General features: G+C 45.2%; 1 protein-coding gene across 3 annotated transcripts in view; it reads right to left on the bottom strand.

Annotated features, from left to right (window-relative positions):
- Window positions 1–3,766, bottom strand: part of LOC121568096 (tyrosine-protein phosphatase non-receptor type 12) — a 67,786-nt gene extending 64,020 nt beyond the window's left edge. For all 3 annotated transcript variants that reach the window (XM_045220919.1, XM_045220921.1, XM_045220920.1), the window contains exon 1: window positions 3,349–3,766. In XM_045220919.1, coding sequence (XP_045076854.1) covers window positions 3,349–3,447 — 99 coding nt within the window. In that variant the 5' untranslated portion in view covers window positions 3,448–3,766. The remainder of the gene's footprint in view (window positions 1–3,348) is intronic.
- Between the last annotated feature and the right edge of the window lie 14,574 nt (window positions 3,767–18,340).

Below are 18,340 nucleotides of genomic sequence, written 5' to 3'. Positions count from 1 at the left end.
CTCTCGGTCATACGGGTCTGGTCTGGGTGTCATGACCACATGGATGGGCCTTGGTCTCTCGGTCATACGGGTCTGGTCTGGGTGTCATGACCACATGGATGGGCCTTGGTCTCTCGGTCATACGGGTCTGGTCTGGGTGTCATGACCACATGGATGGGCCTTGGTCTCTCTGTCATACGGGTCTGGTCTGGGTGTCATGACCACATGGATGGGCCTTGGTCTCTCGTCATACGGGTCTGGTCTGGGTGTCATGACCACATGGATGGGCCTTGGTCATACGGGTCTGGTCTGGGTGTCATGACCACATGGATGGGCCTTGGTCTCTCGTCATACGGGTCTGGTCTGGGTGTCATGACCACATGGATGGGCCTTGGTCTCTCTGTCATACGGGTCTGGTCTGGGTGTCATGACCACATGGATGGGCCTTGGTCTCTCGGTCATACGGGTCTGGTCTGGGTGTCATGACCACATGGATGGGCCTTGGTCTCTCTGTCATACGGGTCTGGTCTGGGTGTCATGACCACATGGATGGGCCTTGGTCTCTCGGTCATACGGGTCTGGTCTGGGTGTCATGACCACATGGATGGGCCTTGGTCTCTCGGTCATATGGGTCTGGTCTGGGTGTCATGACCACATGGATGGGCCTTGGGTCTCTCGGTCATACAGGTCTGGTCTGGGTGTCATGACCACATGGATGGGCCTTGGTCATACGGGTCTGGTCTGGGTGTCATGACCACATGGATGGGCCTTGGTCTCTCGGTCATAAGGGTCTGGTCTGGGTGTGAATAATATATGGGGATCCTGATCTTAGCAGTCTGTCCATCATAACGCCAAAGCCAGTATCTCCCTTCCATATCCATACCACTCTCTGTTGGCAGTGGTGTCAAGGTTGTCAGATCAGATAACACAATGACACACTTAGCCTAAAAAAATTGCCTCATGTTGTGATGAACAACAGCTCCAGCATTGTATGTCATCTTTACATGAATGGCAACCCAGGCCCTCTCTCGTCTTCCTGCCCCCTGGCTATGACAGACAGAGCTCAGGCTCATTGTTACTGCCCAGAATATATATCCCAGACTAGCACTACATCCTAAAAGGGGCTCAGTTAGACCCTATGTATCCTTCCTAGCCTACATTATTCTTAGTGCTTGCTAGGATCAATCAATGCTGACTGAACTGTAACATGACAGTCTCACAAAGCAACATTGTCCTGTAGCGGCCACTGCCAGACACCCATGGCTTCCGGTGTGTGCTGGTGTCTGTTAAAATCACCTCAGCTCCTTGAGAGGCTAGTGGCAATTAAATGCAGTAGTAGGCATGTGATGTGTAATTGGGCCCTGCCGCCGCCGCCCCTCCAACTCACCCTAGGGTGCACCCCAAATAGCACCTTATTCCCTACATAATAGTCCACTACTTTTCACCATAACCCTATGGGCCCTGGTCAAAAGTGTTGCACTACCAACCCGCTATCAAGCTCCTCAGGCTGATAAAAAGTTTACATTTGCATGTGGCGGATTACCGCGGTATTCTGCTATTCAGACACATTAACGTGTCAATACTAAACAGGCCTCTGTCACACAGGGTATTGGATTTTCAGTTGTTGCCAATACAACCAGTCATTGGGTGATAACTTTGCCACATCCAGTCAGTCAGAACAGGGCCTAGGCTAGGGGAGAATTAATAAGTGACTGAGTGGACAAAAGCACCAAAATGTTCCAGGTAGAAAATACAATATGTTGAGGGTGGTGGTCATATGTCAGCCCGCCTAACCTAAAAATAATTAACCTTTCAAATGATGCTAACATCTTGTCAGACTGCATTCCTATTTTAATGGGAGGATTGTAATAAGAAAGTTATAAACAATCTTGAGCATGTATAGTAACAATATGTAGTTACATATCATGGACAAAGGGGGAGCATGTCGTCCTATAAACCAGGGTTCCCCAAACTCAGTCCTGTCCTGTCCCCCTCCCGTGCACGTTTTGGTTTTTACCTTAGCACTACACAGCTGATTCAAATAACCAACTCATGATCAAGCTTTGATTATTTGAATCAGCTGTGTAGTGTTAGGGCAACAAAAAATACGTGCACCCAGAGGGGGGGCCCCAGGACAGAGTTTGGAAAACCTGCTATAAACCACTTCCTTTCACAATCCTAATTTCGCAGCAGAGGCTGGACTCCAACACCACTGTCCCTGATCCTTGCGCAACATCCGTAAACTCCCTATTTCAGACCCCACCGACATAGCTGACTGGCTGGGACAGGCCAGACAGATCATCACCACATACCAACCCGTTTTCTGTTTACCACAAAATCCTCGCAGATAATTGATACGAATACAGATTGAGCATGTCAGCTATGTAATATCAGGAATGTGATCTGGTAAATACAATACATTCAGATAAACACGAAATCTGATGTGATGGACAAAGAAATAGCTAGGGAGTGGGACTGGGGAAAAGTTAGCCAGCTAGCCACCCAGTTAGCAATGTCTGGTATGCTCGCATTCCAGTTTGTATTTATGATAAATAAGGTAGTCTAGTTATCATACGATTTTGTACTTCCATTGAATGTAGCAATCTATCAAGTAAATAGCTGACTGCTATTAATAAGATGAAAAGCACGATTGCCAACTCGGCTCATCAGATGCTAGCTAGCTAGTCTAAAGTCAGGGTGGGAAGTTGACAATAAAGCTTTCTGGTCTTGAGTTAATCGATATCTGCCAATCAAACTGTCAATATTCAAACATGCAGCGAGCAAGCATGTTCATAACGAATTTAGGCTATGGTGGTACGAAATGTGAGTTTGACAGGCAAGTTTGACAAGCTAACTAACCAGCTAGCTCTTGCTAACGTAAAGAGCGCATCGATTGCTACACTCGCGTGGCTAGCTGGTTTGGGACGCCTAGCACCCACGCCTATATTGTTGAACTGTCTACCATGAAAGCACTGTACTGAAAAACTCGTCGCTTTCAGATTAGAATAGAGGAAAGCGGAACATTTCTAAAGGTGACAATGATAGGCCGCATTACGTTACAAGCCTGGAGATTTGTATGAGGGGATTGCATGAGAAATGTGTACCTCCGCCTCCAGGGTTGCATAGCAAGCCGCCTAGCAGGGAGTATTCTCACGGGAAAGGAAGCATCTCGAGGAACAAAAAAACAAACCCAGACAGAGCCGCTCTATCGACTGAAAACTCATTAAACCATTGTGTTGAAGCTAAACAGTCGACGCATCACGTATTTGTCGGTTAGCGCTGAGAAACAGGTTAGAACTGCTCGTGTGTGTTCGAGAGAGGGATGGAAGGAGAGGGAGAAGGGAAGGATGTCTGGCTGGCTGGTCTCACCATAAAGTCACTGCCGAAGTTATCCTCTCCTTTCTGGTCCCCTTCTCGCATAGCACAGACCCCTTGGATGAACTTTCTCAGGATATTCGCCTGGTCCATCCTCTTGGCCCGCTGTCCGGCGGCTTTTCCGGCTTCCCCACGGTATGTAAAATAAATCCAAAGTGGGGAAAACGAAGAAAAATAAATAGCTTGGGCTATGAATCCTCGCAGAGAATCATTTCAACATCCCCTACAGCCACATGTTCTTTTTCATATTCTCTTCGAGTTAAACAATAATAATCCAAACAAAAGTCGTGATTCCTTTGTTGTTGTTGTTTCTAAATATATATCACAAGCTATGTCTATAAACTAGCTATGGTTACTTGAATATAAATATCCAAACACCGGTTCACCCCTCCCAGACTCGCAGCTGCCACATTCACAAGTCAGATACAAGAGTACACGGACTACGGTCGCCCAAAAGCCGCTTGGAAACATTCACGCCCATTTCACAAAATACCTCACTGTAATTGGTCCGTAGCGTCAAGGAATTAGTACATGATTGGTGAATAAGTTACGTCAATCCAAAAGGTAAATAATTTAAGTGGGCGAAGCTCCTGTCAATCACTATGTCTCCTGTTCTTCTCTTTTATTGGTTAAATTCTACTTAGCACTTCCTTCTTAGGTTTTACTGTAATGCAATTGTTACAATGGATTGATGCATAGAGTTCTCCCCTATATTGTGAAATGATTACAAAGAGAAGGCAATGTTTCATGTGGTTAAAATTATACCGTTGCCTAATAATATCCAACTGGGCATGGACCATGGAAATGGGTCTGTGTCCTCAGCCGTCTCTTTTGTGTCTAAGTGTGTCTTCCTCTGTGATCTCAATACACAGGCATCCAAAGTGTCAGGCAGCATTCTTGACCTGTAGAGGTTAAGAAATAAAAGGCCAGTCAGTGCATTCCCTCTCTCTCACAAACACCACTCTTTCTCTCACATTCATGTCACTTGAGAGACAGATTCATTTTGTACTGTAACACGAGGACACAGGCCAACTCTAAAAGCACATGTGTACTAATTTACTATTTGTCTCTGGTCACATGTAGTGCACTGCAGTAGGCTATATTATTTGGGATAGGGTGTCAAAAAGACAGCATATGAAGGAGGATGGCATCACATCCCCCTGAACCACCCTACTCGCAGGGGAATGAGAAACAGCCTGGGTCTAGTTCCTGTTTGTTTACAGATCTCCTCGACAAGCTGCTTCAAAGTCTTCCCCCTCAACCAGTCACTTTCATGTCACAGACAGACCCCTCTGAGAGGCTCCACTGGGTCCTCCCTCCTTTCATGTCACAGACCCCTCTGAGAGGCTCCACTGGGTCCTCCCTCCTTTCATGTCACAGACAGACCCCTCTGAGAGGCTCCACTGGGTCCTCCCTCCTTTCATGTCACAGACAGACCCCTCTGAGAGGCTTCACTGGGTCCTCCCTCCTTTCATGTCACAGACAGACCCCTCTGAGAGGCTTCACTGGGTCCTCCCTCCTTTCATGTCACAGACAGACCCCTCTGAGAGGCTCCACTGGGTCCTCCCTCCTTTCATGTCACAGACAGACCCCTCTGAGAGGCTCCACTGGGTCCTCCCCTCCTTTCATGTCACAGACAGACCCCTCTGAGAGGCTCCACTGGGTCCTCCCTCCTTTCATGTCACAGACAGACCCCTCTGAGAGGCTCCACTGGGTCCTCCCTCCTTTCATGTCACAGACAGACCCCTCTGAGAGGCTTCACTGGGTCCTCCCTCCTTTCATGTCACAGACAGACCCCTCTGAGAGGCTCCACTGGGTCCTCCCTCCTTTCATGTCACAGACCCCCTCTGAGAGGCTCCACTGGGTCCTCCCTCCTTTCATGTCACAGACAGACCCCTCTGAGAGGCTCCACTGGGTCCTCCCTCCTTTCATGTCACAGACAGACCCCTCTGAGAGGCTCCACTGGGTCCTCCCTCCTTTCATGTCACAGACAGACCCCTCTGAGAGGCTCCACTGGATCCTCCCTCCTTTCATGTCACAGACAGACCCCTCTGAGAGGCTCCACTGGGTCCTCCCTCCTTTCATGTCACAGACAGACCCCTCTGAGAGGCTTCACTGGGTCCTCCCTCCTTTCATGTCACAGACAGACCCCTCTGAGAGGCTCCACTGGGTCCTCCCTCCTTTCATGTCACAGACAGACCCCTCTGAGAGGCTCCACTGGGTCCTCCCTCCTTTCATGTCACAGACAGACCCCTCTGAGAGGCTCCACTGGGTCCTCCCTCCTTTCATTGTAACGGACACTGTGGGGTAAGCTCAGGGGATATCCTGGTTTGAGTTCAATTGTAACTTCCCCAACTTCCCCTTTGAATTACTGTAGATTTGGAAGTTGTGTTAGCATGACAAGGCTGTATAGGCGACCCCCCACTGACTGACAGCCTGTAAAGAAATATACATTATGTTGATTTATTTGACTTTTCTTTTGAAAATCACAGTTTCCATAGCGATTAATTTTGCCTTATTTATTTGTTTTCTTTTTAACGATTTGCAATCTTTACTTCATCTTACCCAGCATGGCATTTTCTGACTCAACATGATTACTTGCTCGGGGGTCAAACATGTTCTGTATTATTGTGTGTGTGTGTGTGTGTGTGTGTGTGAGTGTGTGTGTGCGTGCCTGCATGCGTGCGTGCGTGCGTGTGTTTGTGTATGAACATGTATTGAGCACTTCCATCTAACATTATTTGTATCATATTGCTGTAATGACCGTGCTCCTCAGAGTTAGAATAATCTAAATTCATAACAGCAAAATAAAACTAGTAGGTCTAACAAGCACAGCAAACCATTTGTGAGCTGCATATTTCTCCCAACAACTTGTACACTCATAGTTAGAGCTCTCATAGGATTTGTCTCATGTCTAGTTCAGAACTGCTTAGAAACATTCAAATTCTCACTGTCTCACACGACACATTTTCACCACAAATGATGGACCGTGATCATATTCATCCTCAGACTAGCCTGCTGCTACTACTAAAACAAGACAACTATCTCACAACTATGCAACGACGGACTGACCCTCCTACATGTATTTTCATAATGTACGTTGTGTTCTTTGCTGTGAGCTGTGGAAATGTTGTACTGTATTTGCAGAAATACTATTTATTTGTTATTTTTATTAGGATATTTTATAATATATACAAGACGTTCAGTAGCGTACAAACTCACAGGGAGAGTTTCAGCCTGCAGTGTTCGTCACACAGGAATCATGGTGGATTTGTATTCTGAATTGAATCATCACCAGACTAAAGAGCTAAATAGAGGCTTATTCATGATTAATTCCTCTCAGTAGCAGTTCGCCCTGACATCCAAGAAACACTCAAGTAGCACCATGGTAAGAGCGGCCTCCAAAAGGAACCAGCCCTCCTATTTTTCCTCAGGCTCCATCAATGGCAACAAAACCCCCATTCAGGCTAGTCTGGGGGCGGGGAACAGAGGAGACCAAGCTGTAAAGGAGCCAGCTAGCCTGCCTTAGAGACACACACAGGCAGGCCGAAGCCTGGCGGAACGCTCAGGTCCCCTTATGTCCAGTGAGTGGCTGTTTGGATTCAGAGAGCAGGATCGAAGTAGCTCAGTTCTCAGCTTTTAAAGAAAAGGAGCTTTACTTATTTCTGTCCCGCTGTGTTCTTCTCACCCATCTGATACTCTTTCCTCATTTTATGATATTTGGAAACATTTGAATGACACTATTTCTGTCTCAAAACCATATTCCCTTTATAGTGCACTACTTTGGACCAGATATCCCTACGTGGCTCCGGTCTGAGGTAGTGCACTATATTGGGAATAAGGTGTCAGTCATTTGTAATTTGCACGTTGACAGTAGGCTATTACATTTGAGTCATTTAGCAGACGCTCTTATCCAGAGTGACTTACAGTTAGTGCATTCATCTTAAGATAGCTAGGTGAGACAACCACACATCTCAGTCATAGTAAATACATTGTTATTACTCTCCATTTCCAGACATCTGTCTGCTCATCATTCACTGCAGGGAAAAACGTGTGGGCAATGCGATGACCATCTCACAGAGATGAGGTCACAATTCCTTCAGCATTCCCTCAGTGTACCTAACATGCTCAGTGACCCTACTGGCAGCTCTGAGAATACATGAGAAAACAAAAAGAGAATTACTTGACACATTGGAAAGAATTAACCAAAAAACAAAGCACACTGGAATGCTATTTGGCCCTAAACAGAGAGTACACAGTGGCAGAATACCTGACACGATCTGGGTTGGACAGACGCTGGGAGACAGGAAGTAAGTACAGGCTGATGATCTAATAAATAAAAGACATGGAACAAAACACGGACAGCGCCTGGACAGGGGAAACGAAACAACATCAATGCAGCCAAATGTATGACCATATTAGAGACACATATTTCCCTTAGATTATACCCACAAAGAATTAGAAAACGAATCCAATTTTGATAAACTTCCATATCTACTGGGTGAAAAACCACAGTGTGCCATCACAGCAGCAATATTTGTGACCTGTTGCCACAAGAAAAGGGCAACCAGTGAAGAACAAACACCATTGTACATACAACCCATATTTATGTTTATTTATTTTCCCTTTTGTACTTTAACTATTTGCACATCATTATAACACTGTATATAGACATAATATGACATTTGAAATGTCTTTACTCTTTTGAAACTTTTGTGAGTGTAATGTTTACTGTTTATTTTTTATTGTTTATTTCACTTTTGTTTATTGACTATTTCACTTGCTTTGGCAATGTAAACATATGTTTCCCATGCCAATAAAGCTCTTTGATACTCCTCAGTCAGTTATTCCAGTAGTTCCAGAACCAGATACCCCTAAATCCGTTATTCCAGTAGTTGTTCAGGTTGTTGACTCAAATCATCGGGGAGGCCAATCCTGTCTGACCTCTGATGAAATCTAGTCAATGCTTTCCTTTTCACACGGGGCTCTAGCCTCTGTAGTGTGCTGTGCTCGTAAAAACCCAGAACCATAACAGACATGGGATATGTCCCAAATTGCACCCTATACCCTCTATAGTGCACTACGTTTGACCAGAGCTCTATGGAATACAGACCATGGGTTATATGGCTCCCTACTGGTGGCGAATCCATCAACAGCTCTATGGCAGACTGGTAATCATCACCTATAAATACTACAGACATCGGTCTCATTATTTTGCCCTCCATTCCAATACACTTCCTGTTTCTTATTTCTGTGTTTGTGACATATATGATCTGGGTGTATATGACCCTTGTATGGAGGTATATAGTGACTGTGGGACATTGGGCGGGTTTGAGCAGATTATTTTTGTCAAGTCGGTGACCATTGTTGGTCACCATTGTTGGTCGCCGTCTTTCAAAGTGTGTTGCATTATGGGGATAAAACTTGCGCTTACATGTCGACTGCATTAACTTTATAAAAATTATGTGATCAAAGGGTTTCGACTGCAGGAACCAACTTTGCCGCGATTCATGTATACCCTAGATATAGATAAATTAATGTGATATTTGAGGCTCTCTCTCACTAATTAATTTGTACAATGTACACACAATATTATATTATGATTTCAGTTTGTGAGTGTGTGATACAGTTGAAGTCGGAAGTTTACACACACCTTAGCCAAACACATTTAAACTCAGTTTTTCACAATTCCTGACATTTCATCCTAGTAAAAATTCCCTGTTTTAGGTCAGTTAGGATCACCACTTTATTTTAAGAATGTGAAATGTCAGAATAATAGTAGAGAGAATGATCTATTTGAGCTTTTATTTCCTCACATTCCCAGTGGGTCAGAAGTTTACATACACTCAATTAGTATTTGGTAGCATTGCCTTTAAATTGTTTAACTTTGGTCAAACGTTTCGGGTAGCCTTCCACAAGCTTCCCACAATAAGTTGGGTGAATTTTGGCCCATTCCTCCTGACAGAGCTGGTGTAACTGAGTCAGGTTTGTAGGCCTCCTTGCTCGCATGCGCTTTTTCAGTTCTGCCCACAAATGTTCTATAGGATTGAGGTCAGGGCTTTGTGATGGCCACTCCAACACCTTGACTTTGTTGTCCTTAAGCCATTTTGCCACAGCTTTGGAAGTGTATGCTTGGGGTCATTGTGTCACGACTTCCGCCGAGACTGCCTCCCCTCCTTGTTCGGGCAGGCTTCGGCGTTTGTCGTCACCAGCTTACAAACCACTGCTGCTCCATATATCATCATTCCATTTGTCTTGTCTTGTCAAGTACACACACCTGGTTCATATCCCCTCATTAGTCCGTGTATAAGTGTTCCCTCTGCGCCGGTTTTGGAGCAGTGGCTTCTTCCTTGCTGAGCGGCCTTTCAGGTTAAGTCGATAGAGGACTCGTTTTACTGTGGATGTAGATACTTTTGTACCTGTTTCCTCCAGCATCTTCACAAGGTCCTTTGCTGTTGTTCTGGGATTGATTTGCACATTTCGCACCAAAGTACGTTCATCTCTAGGAGACAGAACGCATCTCCTTCCTGAGCGGTATGATGGCTGCGTGGTCCCATGGTGTTAATACTTGCGTACTATTGTTTGTACAGATGAACGTGGTACCTTCAGGCGTTTGGAAATTGCTCCCAAGGATGAACCAGACTTGTGGAGGTCTACAATTTTTTTTCTGAGGTCTTTGCTGATTTCCTTTGATTTTCCCATGATGTCAAGCAAAGAGGCCCTGAGTTTGAAGGTAGGCCTTGAAATACATCCACAGGTACACCTCCAATTGACTCAAATGATGTCAATTAGCCTATCAGAAGCTTCTAAAGCCATGACATCATTTTCTGGAATTTTCCAAGCTTTTTAAAGGCAGTCAACTTAGTGTATGTAAACTTCTGATCCACTGGAATTGTGATACAGTGAATTATAAGTGAAATAATCTGTCTGTAAACAATTGTTGGAAAAATTACTTGTGTCATGCACAAAGTAGATGTCCTAACCGACTTGCCAAAATGATAGTTTGTTAACAAGAGATTTGTGGAGTGGTTGAAAAACAAGTTTTAATGACTCCACCCTAAGTGTATGTAAACTTCAGACTTCAACTGTATGGGGGTTAGAGACATGTTGATTTCGACATTATGAAGAAAAACTTTTATAAACAAAGGCAACACTGTCATGTTGATCTGAGCCTTGCTGTTGGAAAACCACATTAATGCCCGACTTTCAGCTGTTGCAGTTGCAGTTGCACCTCCCCCGACCTCACTCCATGACTTTCGTCTACAGTCGGTTGCTTTAACCTTACCACTCAAACGTTCCCATTGTTTCCTCTGAGTGGGTAACCTCCATTAGAGGGACTCAGCAGGCCTGATGAATGTGGTAGAAGAGTTGATAATTAAGTTTGGTGGCATTGAAACAGTGTGCAGGTGTTTCTCTAGCCCTGAGACATAGATGAAGACCCCAATGGCCCCCTATATGTAGGGATCTACAGCCATGTCTCAGACCACGTTCTTCTCATAAAAAGCTTCATTCCAATGCCCCTCTATAACAGTGTTACTTGTGGCCTATGGGAATGTGGTTCTGTAATGACATTGTGACAAGCATTGAAGCAGCAGACACAGTGCAGCAGTAAGACAGGAACAGGACCAGATGACTGTTACATGCTCAGTGTCACCACGGCTGTAGAATCTGGCTAATATGTTTTACTGTCTTTAATCTGTCTAATATGTGTTTACTGTCTTTAATCTGGCTAATATGTGTTTACTGTCTTTAATCTGTCTAATATGTGTTTACTGTCTTTAATCTGGCTAATATGTGTTTACTGTCTTTAATCTGTCTAATATGTTTTTACTGTCTTTAATCTGGCTAATATGTTTTTACTGTCTTTAATCTGTCTAATGTGTTTACTGTCTTTAATCTGGCTAATATGTGTTTACTGTCTTCTGTCCAACATGTTTTTACTGTCTTTAATCTGTCTAATATGTGTTTACTGTCTTTAATCTGTCTAATATGTGTTTACTGTCTTTAATCTGGCTAATATGTGTTTACTGTCTTTAATCTGGCTAATATGTGTTTACTGTCTTTAACCTGTCTAATATGTGTTTACTGTCTTTAATCTGTCTAATATGTGTTTACTGTCTTTAATCTGGCTAATATGTGTTTACTGTCTTTAACCTGTCTAATATGTGTTTACTGTCTTTAACCTGTCTAATATGTGTTTACTGTCTTTAATCTGTCTAATATGTGTTTACTGTCTTTAATCTGGCTAATATGTGTTTACTGTCTTTAATCTGTCTAATATGTGTTTACTGTCTTTAACCTGTCTAATATGTGTTTACTGTCTTTAATCTGTCTAATATGTGTTTACTGTCTTTAATCTGGCTAATATGTGTTTACTGTCTTCTGTCCAACATGTTTTTCATTAGGGAAGCTGTCAGAGGACGTTTGGGATTAAACCTTGTCGTGTTGATTGAAGATGATTGCTGATTTGCTGTACAAAGGCACAGTTTAGAAAGACTGATATTTATGTGAGTTTCACTGCAGGGTAGACTGGAAAGGCTCCATACATAGACTCCGGGTCACTACAGTAGATGAAAGCTCCTCCATACTCCAGTATATGGAAAGGCTCCATACATAGAATATTGCTTCAGGTTTGATTCTGGGTTAGAGAGAGCCAGCTGAGCTGATGCAAAGTGCCTGGATGTCAATGATGCCTGTGTAGAGGGTGATGGAGGCATTACAAGCCCTGGGATGTGGATGTAGCTCTCTGTCTGTCTGTCTGTCTGTCTGTCTGTCTGTCTGTCTGTCTGTCTGTCTGTCTGTCTGTCTGTCTGTCTGTCTGTCTGTCTGTCTGTCTGTCTGTCTGTCTGCCTGTCTCTCCCTCTCTGTCTATCTCTGTCTGTCTGTCTGTCTGTCTGTCTGTCTGTCTGTCTGTCTGTCTGTCTGTCTCTCTGTCTGTCTCTCTTCTATGTCTGTCTGTCTGTCTGTCTGTCTGTCTGTCTGCCTGTCTCTCCTCTCTGTCTGTCTGTCTGTCTGTCTGTCTGTCTGTCTGTCTGTCTGTCTGTCTGTCTGCCTGTCTGCCTGCCTCTCCCCCTCTGTCTATCTCTGTCTATCTCTGTCTGTCTGTCTGTCTGTCTGTCTGTCTGTCTGTCTGTCTGTCTCTCCCTCTCTGTCTATCTCTGTCTGTCTGTCTGTCTGTCTGTCTGTCTGTCTGTCTGTCTGTCTGTCTGTCTGTCTGTCTGCCTGTCTGCCTGCCTGCCTATCTCTGTCTATCTCTGTCTGTCTGTCTGTCTGTCTGTCTGTCTGTCTGTCTGTCTGTCTGTCTGTCTCTCTCTGTCTGTCTGTCTGTCTGTCTGTCTGTCTGTCTGTCTGTCTGTCTGTCTGTCTGTCTCTCCCTCTCTATGTCTGTCTGTCTGTCTGTCTGTCTGTCTGTCTGTCTGTCTGTCTGTCTGTCTCTCCCTCTCTATGTCTGTCTGTCTGTCTGTCTGTCTGTCTGTCTGTCTGTCTGTCTGTCTGCCTCTCCCTGTCTGTCTGTCTGTCTGTCTGTCTGTCTCTCTCTCTCTCTCTCTCTCTGTCTGTCTGTCTGTCTGTCTGTCTCTCTGTCTCTCTCTCTCTGTCTGTCTCTCTCTCTGTCTCTCTCTCTGTCTGTCTGTCTGTCTGTCTGTCTCTCTCTGTCTCTCTGTCTGTCTGTCTGTCTGTCTGTCTGTCCTGTCTGTCTGTCTGTCTGTCTGTCTGTCTGTCTGTCTGTCTGTCTGTCTGTCAGTGAGTCTGTCTGTGTGGTGAGAGCTGTTGTCGGATGCGTGTCACACTATGTGAAGGGGAAAGGCTGACTGAAGCTCTGCTTCTTCCTATTTCACAGTGGACTGGTGACAGGTCAACTAGGCAGTCAGAGAGAAGCAGAGACCAATGTTTTATACTGTAGTCTTCTACTATGTGTGTGCATGTATGTGTGTGTGTGTTTACTTCTCCTTATACAACACAGAGGGCCTAATGCAATTCAACAGTCCAGTATGAGGAAACCAACTAGACTAACAGGCTTATGATTGATTCATATACATTTCACCGGAATTCCTTGGAAAATTGTTTCTCACAGTAAAAAAAAAAAGGAAATTACATATTTCAGATGTTCTTCATAATGCAATTAATGGAAACAAATATCTAGTTGTGTCTGAATGTATCAGTGAGCCTGAGAGGAGGATCCATATCTCTCTCAGAGAGGAGGAGAGGATAAGAGAGAGAGAAGGGGGAGAGAGGAGGAGGAGAGAGAGGAGGAGGAGAGAGGAGGAGGAGAGAGAGAGGAGGAGGAGAGGGGAGAAGAGAGGAAGAGGAGGAGAGAGAGAGGGAGGAGGAGAGGGGAGGAGGAGGAGAGAGGAGAGGAAGAGGAGGAGAGAGAGAGGATAAGAGAGAGAAGGGGAGAGAGAGAAGGGAGAGAGAGGAGGAGGAGAGAGAGGAGGAGGAGAGAGGAGGAGGAAGGAGAGGAGGAGAGAGAGGAGAGGAGGAGAGGAGGAGGAGGAGGAGGAGAGAGGAGGAGGAGAGAGAGAGGGGAGAGAGGAGGAGGAGAGAGGAGGAGAAGAGGGAGGAGGAGAGGGAGGAGAGAGAGAGGAGGTGGAGAGAGGAGGACGAGAGAGAAGAGGAGGAGAGAGAGAGAGGCAGGAGGAGAGAGGAGGAGAGAGGAGGGAGAGAGGAGGAGGAGAGAGGAGGAGAGAGAGAGAGGGGGAGAGAGAGGGGGAGAGAGAGAGGAGAGAGAGGAGGAGAGAGGAGAGAGGAGAGGAGAGAGAGAGGAGGAGGGAGAGAGAGGAGAGAGGAGGAGAGGAGAGGAGAGGAGAGAGGAGGAGAGAGAAGGAGAGAGAGAAGGGGAGAGAGAAGGGGGGAGAGAGAGAGGAGGAGGAGAGAGGAGAGAGAGAGAGAAGGGGAGAGAGAAGGAGAGAGAGAGGAGGAGGAGGAGAGAGACGGAGAGAGAGAGGGGAGAGAGAAATGTCCTGGTGGTCCATCATCAGAGTACTGTATGTATGACAGATCATAAACACAGCACAATATCTACTTCATCAGATTCTGCAAGGCAGCATCATTCTAATGTAATCAGCAACAATCCTGTGTGTTTGTGTGTTTGTGTGTGTCCAAGTGTGTATGGGTGCATGGGCTCAAGCTATTTCACAGGGACCTTGTGGCCCTCTCTCTTCCCCCTCTCTCTTCCCCCCACCTCTCTCTCTCACTCTCTGGTGTAAAAGCAGGAATGCAGCCGTCAGGGAACACAGGGCAGACCAGCTGAGCGGTGGAATGTGCTCTGACAAGCCCTAACAAAGCCCAGAAGAGGGAGGCTCCCCTGCACCCCCCACACACACACACACACACACACACACTCACACAAACCCTGTCACCCAGGACCACCAGCTTTCTCCTGACGCCTTACATGTCCACTTGTAACCTACAGTACATTTGGGCTGTTTCGTAAAAGTGCAAGCTGTGGTCAATGCTATACTTGTTGTGTTTTTTTGCAAGATTTCACAACACAGAACACACCCTTTCATAGCAGCTCCAGCTCCCAGCCAACCAGAGAGAGGTGCTCCCCGCCAGCCAGAGAGAGGTGAACATGAAATTGCCTGCTGTAGATATGTAGAGGGTAAAATATCTGCCCCCAGGCTGCAAAACATGATACAGAGGTGTGTTTCACAATGCAGGCCTTTTCATGGCTAACAGCTCTCCTATCTCTATAGCTCTACAGTATGTCCTGATAGTGCTCCTCCTCTCTTATCTTTACAGTATGTCCTCATAGTGCTCCTCCTCCCCTATCTCTACAGTATGTCCTCATAGTGCTCCTCCTCTCTCTAATCTCTACAGTATGTTATCATAGTGCTCCTCCTCTCCTATCTCTACAGTATGTCCTCATAGTGCTCCTCCTCTCTTTAATCTCTACAGTATGTCCTCATAGTGCTCCTCTTCTCTTATCTCTACAGTATGTCCTCATAGTGCTCCTCCTCTACTTATCTCTACAGTATGTCCTCATAGTGCTCCTCCTCTCCTATATCTACAGCATGTCCTCATAGTGCTCCTCCTCTCTCTAATCTCTACAGTATGTTATCATAGTGCTCCTCCTCTCCTATCTCTACAGTATGTCCTCATAGTGCTCCTCCTCTCTTATCTCTACAGTATGTCCTCATAGTGCTCCTCCTCTCTTATCTCTACAGTATGTCCTCATAGTGCTCCTCCTCTCCTATCTCTACAGTATGTCCTCATAGTGCTCCTCCTCTCCTATCTCTACAGTATGTCCTCATAGTGCTCCTCCTCTCCTATCTCTACAGTATGTCCTCATAGTGCTCCTCCTCCCCTATCTCTACAGTATGTCCTCATAGTGCTCCTCCTCTCTTATCTCTACAGTATGTCCTCATAGTGCTCCTCCTCTCCTATATCTACAGCATGTCCTCATAGTGCTCCTCCTCTCTTATCTCTACAGTATGTCCTCATAGTGCTCCTCCTCTCCTATATCTACAGCATGTCCTCATAGTGCTCCTTCTCTCCTATCTCTACAGTATGTTCTCATAGTGCTCCTCCTCTCTTATCTCTACAGTATGTCCTCATAGTGCTCCTCCTCTCATATCTCTACAGTATGTCCTCATAGTGCTCCTCCTCTCCTATCTCTACAGTATGTCCTCATAGTCTTCTTATCCCTACTATGTCCTCATAGTGCTCCTCCTCTCTTATCTCTACAGTATGTCCTCATAGTGCTCCTCCTCCCCTATCTCTACAGCATGTCCTCATAGTGCTCCTCCTCTCTTATCTCTACAGTGTGTCCTCATAGTGCTCATCCTCTCTTATCGCTACAGTATGTCCTCATAGTGCTCCTTCTCTCCTATCTCTACAGTATGTCCTCATAGTGCTCCTCCTCTCTTATCTCTACAGTATGTCCTCATAGTGCTCCTCCTCTCCTATCTCTACAGTATGTCCTCATAGTGCTCCTCCTCTAATATCTCTACAGTATGTCCTCATAGTGCTCCTCCTCTCCTATCTCTACAGTATGTCCTCATAGTGCTCCTCCTCTCCTATCTCTACAGTATGTCCTCATAGTGCTCCTCCTCTCCTATCTCTACAGTATGTCCTCATAGTGCTCCTTCTCTCTTATCTCTACAGTATGTCCTCATAGTGCTCCTTCTCTCTTATCTCTACAGTATGTCCTCATAGTGCTCCTCCTCTCTTATCTCTACAGTATGTCCTCATAGTGCTCCTTCTCTCTTATCTCTACAGTATGTCCTCATAGTGCTCCTCCTCTCTTATCTCTACAGTATGTCCTCATAGTGCTCCTCCTCTCTTATCTCTACAGTATGTCCTCATAGTGCTCCTCCTCTCCTATCTCTACAGTATGTCCTCATAGTGGTCCTCCTCCATCATGTTACTGAAGAATCAGTCTAGACCACTGTCTGTCAACACACCATAACCAAGTTACTGAAGGATCAGTCTAGACCACTGTCTGTCAACACACCATAACCAAGTTACTGAAGGATCAGTCTAGACCACTGTCTGTCAACACACAATAACCATGTTACTGAAGGATCAGTCTAGACTACTGTCTGTCAACACACCATAACCAAGTTACTGAAGGATCAGTCTAGACCACTGTCTGTCAACACACAATAACCATGTTACTGAAGGATCAGTCTAGACCACTGTCTGTCAACATACAATAACCATGTTACTGAAAGATCAGATTAGACCACCATCTGTCAACACACAATGACCATGTTACTGAAGGATTAGTCTAGACCACTGTCTGTCAACACACGATAACCATGTTACTGAAGGATCAGTCTAGACCACTGTCTGTCAACATACAATAACCATGTTACTGAAGGATCAGTCTAGACCACTGTCTGTCAACACACCATAACCAAGTTACTGAAGGATCAGTCTAGACCACTGTCTGTCAACACACGATATCCATGTTACTGAATGATCAGTCTAGACCACTGTCTGTCAACACACAATAACCATGTTACTGAAGGATCAGTCTAGACCACTGTCTGTCAACATACAATAACCATGTTACTGAAAGATCAGATTAGACCACCATCTGTCAACACACAATGACCATGTTACTGAAGGATCAGTCTAGACCACTGTCTGTCAACACCACGATAACCATGTTACTGAAGGATCAGTCTAGACCACTGTCTGTCAACATACAATAACCATGTTACTGAAGGATCAGTCTAGACCACTGTCTGTCAACACACCATAACCAAGTTACTGAAGGATCCGTCTAGACCACTGTCTGTCAACACACAATAACCATGTTACTGAAGAATCAGTCTAGACCACTGTCTGTCAACATACAATAACCATGTTACTGAAAGATCAGATTAGACCACCATCTGTCAACACACAATGACCATGTTACTGAAGGATCAGTCTAGACCACTGTCTGTCAACACACGATAACCATGTTACTGAAGGATCAGTCTAGACCACTGTCTGTCAACATACCATAACCAAGTTACTGAAGGATCAGTCTAGACTACTGTCTGTCAACACACGATATCCATGTTACTGAATGATCAGTCTAGACCACTGTCTGTCAACACACAATAACCATGTTACTGAAGGATCAGTCTAGACCATTGTCTGTCAACACACAATAACCATGTTACTAAAGGATCAGTCTAGACCACCATCTGTCAACACACAATGACCATGTTACTGAAGGATCAGTCTAGACCACTGTCTGTCAACACACCATAACCACGTTACTGAAGGATCAGTCTAGACCACTGTCTGTCAACACACAATAACCATGTTACTGAAGGATCAGTCTAGACCACTGTCTGTCAACACACCATAACCACGTTACTGAAGGATCAGTCTAGACCACTGTCTGTCAACACACCATAACCACGTTACTGAAGGATCAGTCTAGACCACTGTCTGTCAACACACAATAACCATGTTACTGAAGGATCAGTCTAGACCACTGTCTGTCAACACACCATAACCACGTTACTGAAGGATCAGTCTAGAC

Source organism: Coregonus clupeaformis, chromosome 6, assembly GCF_020615455.1.
Source record: "Coregonus clupeaformis isolate EN_2021a chromosome 6, ASM2061545v1, whole genome shotgun sequence".
NCBI classification, from domain to species: Eukaryota; Metazoa; Chordata; class Actinopteri; order Salmoniformes; family Salmonidae; genus Coregonus; species Coregonus clupeaformis.
Note: the sequence above shows the minus strand (reverse complement) of the source record. Positions and strands in the feature narration are given on the sequence as shown.